The 15,608-nt window shown below is 39.1% G+C and overlaps 1 protein-coding gene across 1 annotated transcript in view; it reads left to right on the top strand.

Annotated features, from left to right (window-relative positions):
• The window catches only part of LOC142351145 (uncharacterized), a 6,004-nt gene extending 3,045 nt beyond the window's left edge, over positions 1-2,959 (top strand). Inside the window, exon 2 of the mRNA XM_075403264.1 lies at positions 2,270-2,959. Within this exon, the coding sequence (XP_075259379.1) occupies positions 2,270-2,858 (589 nt within the window). The 3' untranslated portion in view covers positions 2,859-2,959. The remainder of the gene's footprint in view (positions 1-2,269) is intronic.
• The last annotated feature ends 12,649 nt before the right edge of the window (positions 2,960-15,608 follow it).

Here is a 15,608-nt window from a genome sequence, read left to right on the forward strand (position 1 = left end):
TGGTAAATTTCCACTTTGTCTATTGAGTATATAGTTAACAATTGATAGCAAATGCAAAGTGGGGAACAAACGATGGAAAACAACAGCCTCATAGTTGGGCCAGTTTTAGGCAAAAATTTCTTTGTTATGAAGAAAACCAATTAGCTAAAACATTTTTACATCTTGAACGCTCATTTTTTTAATATAAAGAAAATCAGCTTTGCTAACGTTTTTGAACCACTGAATTTGAATTTCCGGCAATAAGAACTGTATGAAAATTTATGGTTATGCCGCAAACGTACATTAGTTCCGCGATTTTGTCAATAATTTCCGCGGTCTTTTCATTAACAGTTCTCGATTTCTTTAACAGTGATTTAAGGTATACTTCGGAAACTATATATTGTTAATTCTCATATTGAGTTCGTTCAAATCAGATGTTAGCTTTTTTTAATCCGCTATTAGTAAAATGAAGAACTTTTGTTAATTTAGAAAGAGAGTAGACTTTTTTGATTTGTGCTTAATTAGCTCTCTGTTAACAGTTTTTGTTCTACAATAGCTCAAAAACACAAATCGTGGACAAAGTTGACGAATATTTCCAAACTTTTTCAAAATTGAACTGAATTCGCCTTACTGTCTTTATTATTTTCTATGCTCGCTTGAAACATGTGCTGTGAAAAAAAACCAACGAAATCAATCATAGTTGCTTGTTTTTGAGTACGTTTTATGGCGTATTGATGATAAGTGGTATACTCTTTACCGACTAATATAGTAAAAATCTCAAAATAATTATCGATAAATAAATGAGAGCAATAATTATTGATCAAAATCCACAAATAACTAAAACAGAGTACTTGTTTGCAAAAATCCATGAAGTTGGAATACTATTGCTTGAATTGTAAACTGGGTCGGCCCGACAACCCTATTCCTCTGAGACGATTTTGGGCATTTGATGTCTTTTGTGAGAGAGATGCAAGAATGTTTTCCATTAGAAAACTCTAAATGAACTGCAACAATTGTTCTGAAGGCATGTATCAATTGGATTTTAAATGTAAAACGAAGATTACCCGGGTCAAGAAAAAAAAATCGGAAAAATATGTAAGATAAGCGGTGAAAAGTTAGTTTTTTCACCGCAAATTTCGTACATAATTTTGCGGTGAAATGCGGTGAATGCGGTGAAATTAAGTAAGTTCACCACTAGAGTAAGCGGTGATCTTACGAAAATTCACCACAATTCACCGCTAAAATATTTAATTTCACCGCCTAATATAGATTAGATTGTTAAGCTATCGCTTATAAGATCATGATAGACACCATAGTGCTAGCAAAGAAGCTAAAAAGGGCGTCAAATTGTTGCAGTAAAAAGTTTCAGAAGACCTTTTCATTATTTTTCTCAGAAGAAATTACTTCTGGTATTGTCTTCTTTTTTATAAGTAGGATTTTATATTGTAAGGCGAATTTAATCATCGTAAACTATATTTTTTTTATTGCAACGACTGCTTGTTCAAAAAAACTTGGAAGAACTCTTCAGGGAATTTTAAGAATTTTCAAGCGTTTGCTTAGATCACAAACATGAAAAAATGTTTTTAATGATTTTTTATCCACTCCTTTTGTTATCTTGTCAGTCTTGTTTTATGCACTTGGCTACAGATTACTTTCGAGCTAATGTAACCTTTTTTCAACAGTATTTGTTTTTGAAACTTCAATAAGTTGTAAAAATTAACAAAAACAATTTTTGTTTGATATTTTGTTTCTCAGAATACAATTGTTTAATAGTGCCAATCTTTGAACAAAGACTACTTAAAACACCTTTAAAACTATTTTATTGTGAAGAGTACACATGTAAAGAAAAGGAAAATTTTAAAAATTTTTTATGTATTTTTTTAAAACAAGTAGTTTAAATTATAAATATACGATGATATAAAATGAAAAAAAAAAGAAACACGATTCTTTTTATCATGCGAACATTTATTCAGATAACTTCAGAAATATACTGATTTTCTTTTGCTTTTTTCTTTGATTCAATTGAAAAGGAATACATTTTGCCATTTCTTATCAGAATTTGAACATAATTAACTTCTGACAGGTGATTGAACAAAAAAGTTGTGACATTTGGACGATTTTTGATGAAAATTTTGCAATGCAACCATCTTGTAATTATCTAATGCAGCATATTGTAAATTTATGATGCCGTTTATCACCCTTGACAATAAAATTTACTTAACGAACTTTTCAGTAACAAGACTGAGTGTCTTGATCTAGGAATTCAAGCTAGCTTTTTAAACTTCTTCAGGTACCACAAGGAGGACTCATTCGACTCAGACATGATGTTCGGCCAATTAAACTGCAACTGGGATAACCACGCAGGGAATGATCGGAGCTTCCCTAACCACAACCACAACCACCTCGCCAACTCTTTTGCCTCAATTACTCAAAACAACCACAGCAACCACCACACATTTACTCACAACAACAACAACAACAATCTCAACCATCATCATCATCACCACAGAGACCCAATTGGCCGACAGAACAGAATGCCGAATGGGCAGTTAGCCGAATCTTTACTCAACCACAACTCAACATTTCGGCTAATTGAGGCTGCAAAAGGCAGCATCTTGGCAAACGGCCGACAAAATGCGTGCAACGAACAGGACGATTCCCTAAATGGTAGAATCCAGTTTTCAATGTCGGAGGTTTTGAGTGACATTCGCGATATTATGGAAGCCCTTTATGAATCCAAAACTCAAGAGCAGCAGGATGCGTCGGTGGCTGAAGAGTGGCGAATCGTAGCCAGGGTTCTGGACCGAATTCTTGGACTGTGTTACTGCGCGACTTTCTTCTCAGTTTTTGCCTTTCTAGATTACGACATGTTCACTTGATCAGAAACAACCCCGACTGCACTTAGAACTGTTTGCAATGAAATAAACTCGATATTCTATTTTGTCAGTTTCTAGATGAATTTAGACTTTTAGTTTTTCAACACTAGGCAAACTTCAAGGATTAAACGCTTAGGCAATTGAGAAATGAGCTAGAAATAATGTGTTTTGGTACAAGTGTATTTAAGTTGGAGAAAGAGAAAAAAATCCAAGTTTACTTCGAAACTGAAAAACTGTTATGAAATAAATCATTGTACTACGCAGTCAATGAATAGCTGAGCGAAAAGTCAGGAAAAGCCCGCGAACACCTGAGTTGACCTTCGTACCCGTTGATTGATATTGAATAGTACCGTTTAGTTGCATGTAGCTCTTCCACCGTATTGAACATACCCATCAGGAAAAAAGGCAATTTTTTTATTAGGTCTGAAGAAACTAAAAAACTGCAAAATTTCTGCATTGAATGCCTTTACAGCGCCCTCCAGTTTTGCCTACTAAACTCTTTTTTGTAAATTTTGAACACAAGAATTGACAAGAATTGACACATCCATTGGATTTTCATTGCAGTACAATCGATTGAATTAAAAAAGTAACGGCTATAACAACTTGCTCATAGGGGTACCCACCGACAAAATAGGTTTTGAGACAAAGAAAACTAGTGGCGTTTGCAGAGGAAGTCGAAAAACTGATGTTTCAAGTTCTCAGATATCAAATGAACAAGGAGGCTCGCTAATGTGCTTTCGCACAGAATGTTCCTCTTCTACATTTTTCACTTAATTGTCTGCCAAATGAGGAAGAAATAAAAAAATTAACATTTCGTTCATCAATCCAATATACTAGACAAATTAAAAATTCAACCTTAGAGGACCTATAGGATCCTATGACCAAATTTTTATAGCCGTTTTTTTCAATTCAATCGACTGTACTGCAATGAAAATCCATCTACTGGATGTGAAGCCTCATTGTCAACCAATTGGAAATTAGTAATGGAAACGTCAAATTTCGTGTTCAAAATTTACAAAAAGAGTTCATCAAGCAAACCTGGAGGGCGCTGTATAGGCATTCAATAGAGAAATTTTGCAGTTTTTTAGTTTCTTCAGATCTAATAGAGAAATTACCTTTTTTTCCTGGTGGGTACGTTCAAAAAGTTGGCACTGCTAAATGTAACTAAATTTGCCTGTAACTTCAATTTGCCTGTATTTGTTTTTCTGTTTGTAGTCGTATGATATTATCCTGGATAATGAAAGGTCTCAATCACTCTCTATGAAGGTGTCAATTTGCCTCTCAATGTTTTAAGTTGATACATAATGTTTGCCATTATTTAGTTGTAATCAGTTTGACACTTTTTTTCAAAAAAGGCAATGTTTTTATTAAACTTTGCTTTTTTGCTCACTACTTGTCGATTTTTTATGAAGTCGCATTGTGGAAAAGTCATATATTTTTTTCTAACAAAGTACAGGAGATTCTTCTTCAGTATTTAATTTTATCTGATGCCAAAACTAGCGCCAAAAGGGTTTCCCAGCCAATTCAACAATAAACTGTTGCCTAAAAACATAAGTAATTTCTAATTGCAATCTTCTCTTCAATGGTGAGAGGACTGCCCATTATTGTGATACTGTGAAAATTAAACAAAAACCACAAAAAAGATGGAATTGCAAAAATTAAGAGTATTTTTAAAAATTTACTGTACCAAGAACAAACACCATTTGAGGAAAAAACCGTTATAATGAGCAGATTGTAGATCAATGGATAATGGATGTGACTTGTCTATGGTGATACTAAGATATAAGTTCAGAGAAATAAGATTGGCAAAGCTCAGAAATACAATGTCTTTTTTTAAAAACAAATTTTTTCGAAACTCTTACCCATCAAAAGCTTTCGACTAAAAAAGTAGACAATTTATCTTGAATTTATCTTGAAAATCAATTAAGTTGCTCATTAGTGAGGATATGTCATAAGGCTATATAATAACATTATTTACAACTAGAATTAAAAAATTTCAAACAACTTTATGAAACCACGTTGTTGAAGCAATTATATTTACAAAATATTAACTGCGAGAACATTTAATCTTCACTTGCATCTCCTTTGAACCTTATATAAATTATAAACTTGATTTAATGGCGGCTATCTCAAAATGGCAACAAATAGAGGCACAAAAATTGAAAGGTATCTAAAAGTCACAAAACTCTTCTGAAAAAAGTTTAACCAGTAGAGAAAATTTTGTCTGGTTCAACACAAAAATTGACGAGGTCTCTCAATACTGAGGTTAAGCTACCAAAACGATATAAATTTGTAAAATACAAAAAAACGAAAACCTGAACCAAGGGCTAAGTTGAAGAATACTTTTACTTTCAAAAAAAATAGATTGAAAGTCAGTAAAGGCCTTAGCTATATGCCGACATCAATTAGTAAGTTCATTTTTACATCTATAGTTAGCCATTGAGACATTTCATTACCCAGTGTTTGTTATAGGACAACAATAATTAACAACAAATACTTGGAAAAAATAAAAAACTCTTTAAGATAACGGTTATGCAGCCCGCAAAACCATAAATTATGAAAGCAATAAATATGTTCAATTACAAATTTTTCCAAAATTTTCTTCAATTAGATTGTTAAATAATGTGACCATTTACCAAAGAAACGAAAAGAACAGCAAAAAGGGCAACTTTGCGCAAAAATCACAATTTTTTTTATGAAAACACTTAGTACTAAAACTACGAGGCCGTTATTTTAAACAAAATCAGATGGCACTTGCGTATGATATTTCCCCTTCTTTGAAAAACTTAGCAAATACGCTCTAAACAACAATTTTTAAATATCATAATAACACGAATTTTAGTTGTCTTTGAACTGTGAAAAAGTATGTAAAAATCTTATGACGTCGTTATCGAAACAAAATTGATCATTGAATGGTCGTTGGCGTATAAGTTAATGGTTGTTTGTCAAATTTCATATATGTTTAAAACTATTCTTGCTAATTTTTTCTGCTCCTAGCAAAGTCAGTTTTTTTGATAAAGTCGCGTTTATAGAGTTCATTTGCTTTTCACGGAGAGCAATTGGTAATGAAGGTCAAGTTTGTGTCCGATATTTGATCATTGTATCCCGTATTTGAATGAATGTGTTCGATTAATGTTTTGGATTTCTTGCTGGTTCATATTTCGTTTCGCATCGCAGCCACATTAACTTGCCTTTTCTGCCTTCGCCTAATTAACGTCTAATTTCACCACTTTTAGAGGAAGTGCTGAGAACTCAGAATTTTTAGTTGTATTGCGCATCGAAATTCTTCCTTGTGCTGGTTGCGTTAAAAACCCAGGATGAAGTCTGCGACCCAAGACAGGTATTGGCCAAACCGACCATACCCAAAACAGGCATTGGCCAGACCGACAATACCCAAAGATAGGTATTGGCCAGACCGAGCAGACTTTGGCCACCATTGGCCAGACTGAACAGACTTTGGACACCATTGGCCAGACTGACCAGACATTGTCCAGACCATTGGGCAGACCGAACAGACCTTAGGCCAGACCATTGTCCAGACCATCGGCCAAACCGTTGTCCAGACCAATGGCCAGACCGAACAGACCTTAGGCCAGACCATTGTCCAGACCGTAGGCCAGACCATCTGCCAGACAGTTGTCAAAATTAATGGCCAGACCGAACAAACTTTAGGCCAGACCATCGTCCAGACCGTAGGCCAGACCATCCGCCAGACCGTTGTCCAGCCCAATGGCCAGACTGAGCAGACCCTACGCCAGACCCTTGTCCAGACCGTAGGCCAGACCATCCACCAGACCGTTGTGAAGATTAATGGCCAGACTGAACAGAACTTAGGCCAGACAATTGTCCAGACCGTAGGCCAGACCGTTGTACAGACCATCGTCCAGACCGTTGTCAAGACCAATGACCAGAACTAACAGACCTTAGGCCAGACCGTAGGCCAGACCATCCGCCAGACAGTTGTCAAAATTAATGGCCAGACCGAACAGACCTTAGGCCAGACCATTGTCCAGACCGTAGGCCAGACCATCAACCAGACCGTTGTCAAGATTAATGGCCAGACCGAACAAAACTTAGGCCAGACCATAATCCAGACTCATTTAAACGTGTATAAGCATCCAATAAAATTTATAATTTATTCATTTCATTTTTTTGAATGACAAATGAATATGAGATTTTAAAGAGAAATTTTTGAAAAAAAAACCGTCGATTTAAAGGCAAATGCAAATTTCAAAAGAAGGTTAATGAAGAATTCTAATAATCTAGATGTAGATGTCGTTTACCGTTTATGGGCTGCTATTTTGAAAAACAGTCAAAACAGCACGCATTTATACAATTTGGCTCTTATTCGGCTGGACCTCTAGACCTTGAAATTAGGTATTGGCCAGACCGAACAGACCGAAATATGGGTATTGGCCAGACCGAACAGACAGAAAAATGGGTATTGGCCAGACCGAACAGACCGAAATATGGGTATTGGCCAGACCGAACAGACCAAAATATGGGATTGGCCAGACCGAGCAGACTTTGGCCACCATTGGCCAGACTGAACAGGATTTGGACACCATTGGCCAGACTGACCAGACATTGTCCAGACCATTGGGCAGACCAAACAGACCTTAGGCCAGACCGTTGTCCAGACCATCGGCCAGACCGTTGTCCAGACCGAACAGATCCTAGGCCAGACTATTAGCCAGACTCATTTAAACGTGTAAAAGCATCCAATAAGTTATATAATTTATTCGTTTCATTTTTTTGAATGACAAATGAATATGAGATTTTAAAGAGAAATTTTCAAAAAAACCGTCAATTTAAAGACAAATGCAAATTACAAAAGAAGGTTAATGAAGTATTCTAATCATCTAGAAGTAGATGTCGTTTACCATTTATGGGCTGCTATTTTGAAAAACAGTAAAAACAGCACGCATTTATGCAATTTGGCTCTTATTTGGCTGGACATCTAGGCGTTGAAATAAGGTATTGGCCAGACCGAAGAGACCGAAATATGGGTATTGGGCAGACCGAACAGACAGAAATATGGGTATTGGACAGACCGAACAGACCGCAACATGGGTATTGGCCAGACCGAACAGACCAAAATATGGGATTGGCCAGACCGAGCAGACTTTGGCCAGACCATTGTCCAGACCGTAGGCCAGACCATCCAACAGACCGTTGTCAAGCCCAATGGCCAGACTGAGCAGACCCTACGCCAGACCCTTGTCCAGACCGTAGGCCAGACCATTGTCCAGACCATCGGCCAGACCGTTGTCCAGACCGTAGGCAAGACCATCCGCCAGACCGTTTTCCAGCCCAATGGCCAGACTGAGCAGACCCTATGCCAGACCCCTGTCCAGACCGTAGGCCAGACCATCCACCAGACCGTTGTCAAGATTAATGGCCATACCGAACAGAATTTAGGCCAGACCATTGTCCAGACTCATTTAAACGTGTATAAGCATCCAATAAAATTTATAATTTTTTCGTTTCATTTTTTTGAATGTCAAAAGAATTTGAGATTTTAAAGAGAAATTATTGAAAAAAACCGTCAATTTAAAGACAAATGCAAATTTCGAAAGAAGGTTAATGAACTATTCTAATCATCTGGAAGTAGATGTCGTTTACCATTTATGGGCTGCTATTTTGAAAAACAGTCAAAACAGCACGCATTTATACAATTTGGCTCTTATTCGGCTGGACCTCTAGACCTTGAAATTAGGTATTGGCCAGACCGAACAGACCGAAATATGGGTATTGGCCAGACCGAACAGACAGAAAAATGGGTATTGGCCAGACCGAACAGACCGAAATATGGGTATTGGCCAGACCGAACAGACCAAAATATGGGATTGGCCAGACCGAGCAGACTTTGGCCACCATTGGCCAGACTGAACAGGATTTGGACACCATTGGCCAGACTGACCAGACATTGTCCAGACCATTGGGCAGACCAAACAGACCTTAGGCCAGACCGTTGACCAGACCATCGGCCAGACCGTTGTCCAGACCGAACAGATCCTAGGCCAGACTATTAGCCAGACTCATTTAAACGTGTAAAAGCGTCCAATAAGTTATATAATTTATTCGTTTCATTTTTTTGAATGACAAATGAATATGAGATTTTAAAGAGAAATTATTAAAAAAAACCGTCGATTTAAATATATATGCAAATTTCAAAAGAAGGTTAATGAAGTATTCTAATCATCTAGAAGTAGATGTTGTTTACCGTTTATGGGCTGCTATTTTGAAAAACAGTCAAAACAGCACGCATTTATTCAATTTGGCTCTTATTTGGCTGGACCTCTAGGCGTTAAAATAAGGTATTGGCCAGACCGAAGAGACCGAAATATGGGTATTGGGCAGACCGAACAGACAGAAATATGGGTATTGGACAGATCGAACAGACCGCAACATGGGTATTGGCCAGACCGAACAGACCAAAATATGGGATTGGCCAGACCGAGCAGACTTTGGCCAGACCATTGTCCAGACCGTAGGCCAGACCATCCAACAGACCGTTGTCAAGCCCAATGGCTAGACTGAGCAGACCCTACGCCAGACCCTTGTCCAGACCGTAGGCCAGACCATCCACCAGACCGTTGTCAAGATTAATGGCCAGACTGAACAGAACTTAGGCCAGACAATTGTCCAGACCGTAGGCCAGACCATCCACCAGACCGTTGTCCAGACAATTGGCCCGACTGTTGGCCAGACCGAACACATCCTAGGCCAGACTATTAGCCAGACTCATTTAAACGTGTATAAGCATCCAATAAGTTATATAATTTATTCGTTTCATTTTTTTGAATGACAAATGAATATGAGATTTTAAAGAGAAATTATTAAAAAAAACCGTCGATTTAAAGATAAATGCAAATTTCAAAAGAAGGTTAATGAAGTATTCTAATCATCTAGAAGTAGATGTCGTGTACCATTTATGGGCTGCTATTTTGAAAAACAGTCAAAACAGCACGCATTTATTCAATTTGGCTCTTATTTGGCTGGACCTCTAGGCGTTAAAATAAGGAATTAGCCAGACTGAAGAGACCGAAATATGGGTATTGGCCAGACCGAATAGACAGAAATATGGGTATTGGCCAGACCGAACAGACCGAAATATGGGTATTGGCCAAACCGAAGAGACCGAAATATGGGCATTGGCCAGACCGAACAGACAGAAATATGGGTATTGGCCAGAACGAACAGACTTTGGCCACCATTGGCCAGACTGAGCAGACTTTGGACACCATTGGCCAGACTTACCAGACATTGTCCAGACCATTGGGCAGACCGAACAGACCTTAGGCCAGACCGTTGTCCAGACCATCGGCCAGACCGTTGTCCAGACTTAACACATCCTAGGCCAGACTGTTAGCCAGACTCATTTAAACGTGTATAAACATCCAATAAGTTATATAATTTATTCGTTTCATTTTTTTGAATGATAAATGAATATGAGATTTTAAAAAGAAATTATTAAAAAAAACCGTCGATTTAAATATATATGCAAATTTCAAAAGAAGGTTAATGAAGTATTCTAATCATCTAGAAGTAGATGTTGTTTACCGTTTATGGGCTGCTATTTTGAAAAACAGTCAAAACAGCACGCATTTATACAATTTGGCTCTTATTTGGCTGGACCTCTAGGCCTTGAAATTAGTATTGGCCAGAACGAACATACCGAAATATGGGTATTGGCCAGACCGAACAGACCGCAATATGGGTATTGGCCAGACCGAACAGACCAAAATATGGGATTGGCCAGACCGAGCAGACTTTGGCCACAATTGGCCAGACAGAACAGACTTTGGACACCATTGGCCAGAGTGACCAGACATTGTCCAGACCATTGGGCAGACCGAACAGACCTTAGGCCAGACCGTTATCCAGACCATCGGCCAAACCGTTGTCCAGACCAATGGCCAGACCGAACAGACCTTAGGCCAGACCATTGTCCAGACCGTAGGCCAGACCATCCATCAGACCGTTGTGAAGATTAATGGCCAGACTGAACAGAACTTAGGCCAGACCATTGTCCAGACCGTAGGCCAGACCATCCACCAGACCGTTGTCCAGACCATTGGCGAGACCGTTGGCCAGACCGAACAAATCCTAGGCCAGACTATTAGCCAGACTCATTTAAACGTGTATAAGCATCCAATAATATTTATAGTTTATTCGTTTCATTTTTTGAATGACAAATGAATATGAGAGTTTAAAGAGAAATTATTGAAAAAAAACCGTCGATTTAAAGACAAATGCAAATTTCAAAAGAAGGTTAATGAAGTATTCTAATCATCTAGAAGTAGATGTCGTTTACCATTTATGGGCAGCCATTATGAAAAACAGTCAATACAGCAAGCATTTTTACAATTTGGCTCTTGTTTGGCTGGACCTCTAGGCCTTGAAATTAGGCTTTGGCCAGAACGAACATACAGAAATGTGGGTATTGGCCAGACCGAACAGACCGCAATATGGGTATTGGCCAGACCGAGCAGACTTTGGCCACCATTGGCCAGACTGAACAGACTTTGGACACCATTGGCCAGACTGATCAGACATTGTCCAGACCGTTGGGCAGACCGAACAGACCTTAAGCCAGACCGTTGTCCAGACCATCGGCCAAACCGTCGTCCAGACCAATGGCCAGACCGAACAGACCTTAGGCCAGACCATTGTCCAGACCGTAGGCCAGACCATCCGCCAGACAGTTGTCAAAATTAATGGCCAGACCGAACAAACTTTAGGCCAGACCATTGTCCAGACCGTAGGCCAGACCATCCGCCAGACCGTTGTCCAGACCAATGGCCAGACCGAACAGACATTAGGCCAGACCATTGTCCAGACCGTAGGCCAGACCATCCGCTAGACAGTTGTCAAGATTAATGGCCAGACTGAACAGAACTTAGGCCAGACCATTGTCCAGACCGTAGGCCAGACCATACACCAGACAGTTGTCCAGACCATTGGCCAGACCGTTGGCTAGACCGAACACATCCTAGGCCAGACTATTAGCCAGACTCATTTAAACGTGTATAAGCATCCAATAATATTTATAGTTTATTCGTTTCATTTTTTGAATGACAAATGAATATGAGAGTTTAAAGAGAAATTATTGAAAAAAAAACCGTCGATTTAAAGATAAACGCAAATTTCAAAAGAAAGTTAATGAAGTATTCATCATCGGCCAAACCGTTGTCCAGACCAATGGCCAGACCGAACGGACCTTAGGCCAGACCATTGTCCAGACCGTAGGCCAGACCATCCGCCAGACCGTTGTCCAGCCCAATGGCCAGACTGAGCAGACCCTACGCCAGACCCTTGTCCAGACTGTAGGCCAGACCATCCACCAGACCGTTGTCAAGATTAATGGCCAGACTGAACAGAACTTAGGCCAGTCCATTGTCCAGACCGTAGGCCAGACCATCCACCAGACCGTTGTCCAGACCATTGGCCAGACCGTTGGTCAGACCGAACACATCCTAGGCCAGACTATTAGCCAGACTCATTTAAACGTGTATAAGCATCCAATAATATTTATAGTTTATTCTTTTCATTTTTTGAATGACAAATGAATATGAGAGTTTAAAGAGAAATTATTGAAAAAAAACCGTCGATTTAAAAACAAATGCAAATTTCAAAAGAAGGTTAATGAAGTATTCTAATCATCTAGAAGTAGATGTCGTTTACCATTTATGGGCAGCTATTATGAAAAACAGTCAATACAGCACGCATTTATACAATTTGGCTCTTATTTGGCTGGACCTCTAGGCCTTGAAATTAGGTATTGGCCAGAACAAACAGACCGAAAGATGGGTATTGGCCAGACCGAACAGACAGCAATATGGGTATTGGCCAGACCGAACAGACCAAAATATGGGATTGGCCAGACCGAGCAGACTTTGGCCACCATTGGCCAGACTTTGGACACCATTGGCCAGACTGACCAGACATTGTCCAGACCATTGGGCAGACCGAACAGACCTTAGGCCAGACCGTTGTCCAGACCATCGGCCAAACCGTTGTCCAGACCAATGGCCAGACCGAACAGACCTTAGGCCAGACCATTGTCCAGACCGTAGGCCAGACCATCCGCCAGACCGATGTCCAGCCCAATGGCCAGACTGAGCAGACCCTACGCCAGACCCTGTCCAGAGCGTAGGCCAGACCATCCACCAGACCGTTGTCAAGATTAATGGCCAGACTGAACAGAACTTAGGCCAGACCATTGTCCAGACCGTAGGCCAGACCATCCACCAGATCGTTGTCCAGACCATTGGCCAGACCGTTGGCCAGACCGAACACATCCTAGGCCAGACTATTAGCCAGACTCATTTAAACTGTCGTTTACCATTTATGGGCAGCTATTTTGAAAAACAGTCAATACAGCACGAATTTATACAATTTGGCTCTTATTTGGCTGGACCTCTAGGCCTTGAAATTAGGTATTGGCCAGAACGAACAGACCGAAATATGGGTATTGGCCAGACCGAAGAAACAGAAATATGGGTATTGGTCAGACCGAACAGACCGAAATATGGGTATTGGCCAGACCGAACAGACCAAAATATGGGTATGGGCCAGACCGAACAGACCGAAATATGGGTATTGGCCAGACCGAACAGACGGAAATATGGGTATTGGCCAGACCGAACAGACCGAAATATGGGTACCGAACAGACTAAAATTGCCATTGGCCAGACGGAAGGCGCGACCCAAATTTTTTCCAGACCATTGTGGACGGTCGCACCGGACCCCCTGTCCGCGACACAAGTCGGTCTGGCCAATACCTGTCTTGGGTCGCGGACTTCATCCTGGGTATTATTGTGCTAGCGGCGCGGATGAGCTGCTTTGAATCTGTTCCTGATTTTGCGTTGCAGATGTTGTTTGCTCTGATGAAACTCTTATTGCTAGAACTTTGTTTCGATCAGAAAAAATACTGTAGTTTTTAGAGATCTGTTTGGGAATTCATGTTTTTAAAGCTATTACGATATTACTCATATCTGACCTACATTTTTTCGCGGAGAGGTGACTCAGGTCGCGCGCAATCTTTTTCAGCTGTTTAATCTTTCTATCTCCCAGTTGTTTGTTGGGTTCTGATCTTTTGTTCTAATTCTGTGATTTTTGCGGGGAGTCCTTCCGCACACTCGTTTAGCTCAGTAATTTGCTCCTCTTTTGTGCAAAATTTAACGCGATCTGAGTTTCGTACCCGGGCCGAGGAATTTGGCCAAAATTATGTAAGATCAGCGGCAACTAGCGTTGACAAGTCGGAAAATTCACCGCAATTTTCTTACATAATTTTGCGTTGAATGCGTTGATTTTAAAGACAAAAATTCAACGCATTCAGCGCAAGATTATGTAAGAAATGGCGGTGAATTTTCCAACTTGTCAACGCTAGTAGCCGCTGATCTTACATATTTAGCGTTGAATTTAGCGTAGATCTTACATATTTAGCGTTGAATTTAGCGTAGATCTTACATATTTTTGCGTTGAATTTAGCGTTGATCTTACAAAAAATCAACGCGTAGAACTCATGGTATGGGACTCGAACCACTGACCTCCTGTTTACTGGTCGCCTCTTCTACCATTCCCCCACCGTACCTTGGTTTACTTAAGAGCCGCAATCCTTATAAAGCGTAGATCTTAGATATTTTGCGTTGAATTTAGCGTAGATCTTACATATTTTGCGTTGATTTTAGCGTAGAACTTACATTTTTTGCTTTGAATTTAGCGTAGAACTTGCATATATTTCGTTGAATTTAGCCTAGATCTTACATATTTATCGTTGAATTCAGAAGAGATCTTACATAATTTCAACGTAGTCAACGCATTTATCATGAAATGGGTTTTTGCACCGTAAGAGAGCAAATGGTTATTTTTTGCTGACTTCATTTTTCTCAAATGTTTACTATAGGGGTCGAAACAGTAAAAAAAATTAATTTTTCGAAAAAAAACTTGAAAAATTTGAAATCTTCAAATGGTCTGAATTGGATTTTGCACTATAAAAGAGCACTGAAAAAGATTGTTTCTGACTTCTTGTTACTCACCTTTGGAGTATAGGGTTCGAAATAGTGAAAAAATTAATTTTTCGAAAAAAATTGAAAAAGTTTAGAAATCGTAAAATGGTCTGAAACAGATTTTGCACTATAAAAGAGCACTAAAAAACGATTTTTCTGTGACTTCACGTTTCTCACCTTTGCAGCATAGGGGTTGAAACAGTGAAAAAATTAATTTTTCGAAAAAAATTGAAAAAGTTTTGAAATCGTAAAATGGTCTGAAACGGATTTTGCACTATAAAAGAGCACTAAAAAATGATTTTTCTGTGACTTCACGTTTTTCAGCTTTGCAGAATAGGGGTTGAAACAGTGAAAAAATTGATTTTTCAAAAAAAAAATTGGAAAACTTTTGAAATCGTAAAATGGTCTCAAATGGATTTTGCACTATAAAAGAGCACTAAAAAGTGTTTTTTTTGCTGACTTCGTTTTTCTCACATGTGAAGTATAGGGGTCGAAACAATGAAAAAATTGACTTCTTGAAAAAAAACTTGAAAATAATTTGAAATCATAAAGTGGTCTGAAATGGAATTCACAAAATTCAACCTTAAATTTGTAAGATCTACGCCGAAATTCTACGCAAAATATGTAAGATTGGCGTTGAAAGCGTTGAATTTATGTAAGATCTACGCTAAATTCAACGCTGAAAATGTAAGATCTACGCTACAATTCAACACTAAATATGTAAGATCTACGCCAA

Source organism: Convolutriloba macropyga, chromosome 1 (genome assembly GCF_964194025.1).
Source record: "Convolutriloba macropyga chromosome 1, txConMacr16.3, whole genome shotgun sequence".
NCBI lineage: Eukaryota > Metazoa > Xenacoelomorpha > Acoela > Convolutidae > Convolutriloba > Convolutriloba macropyga.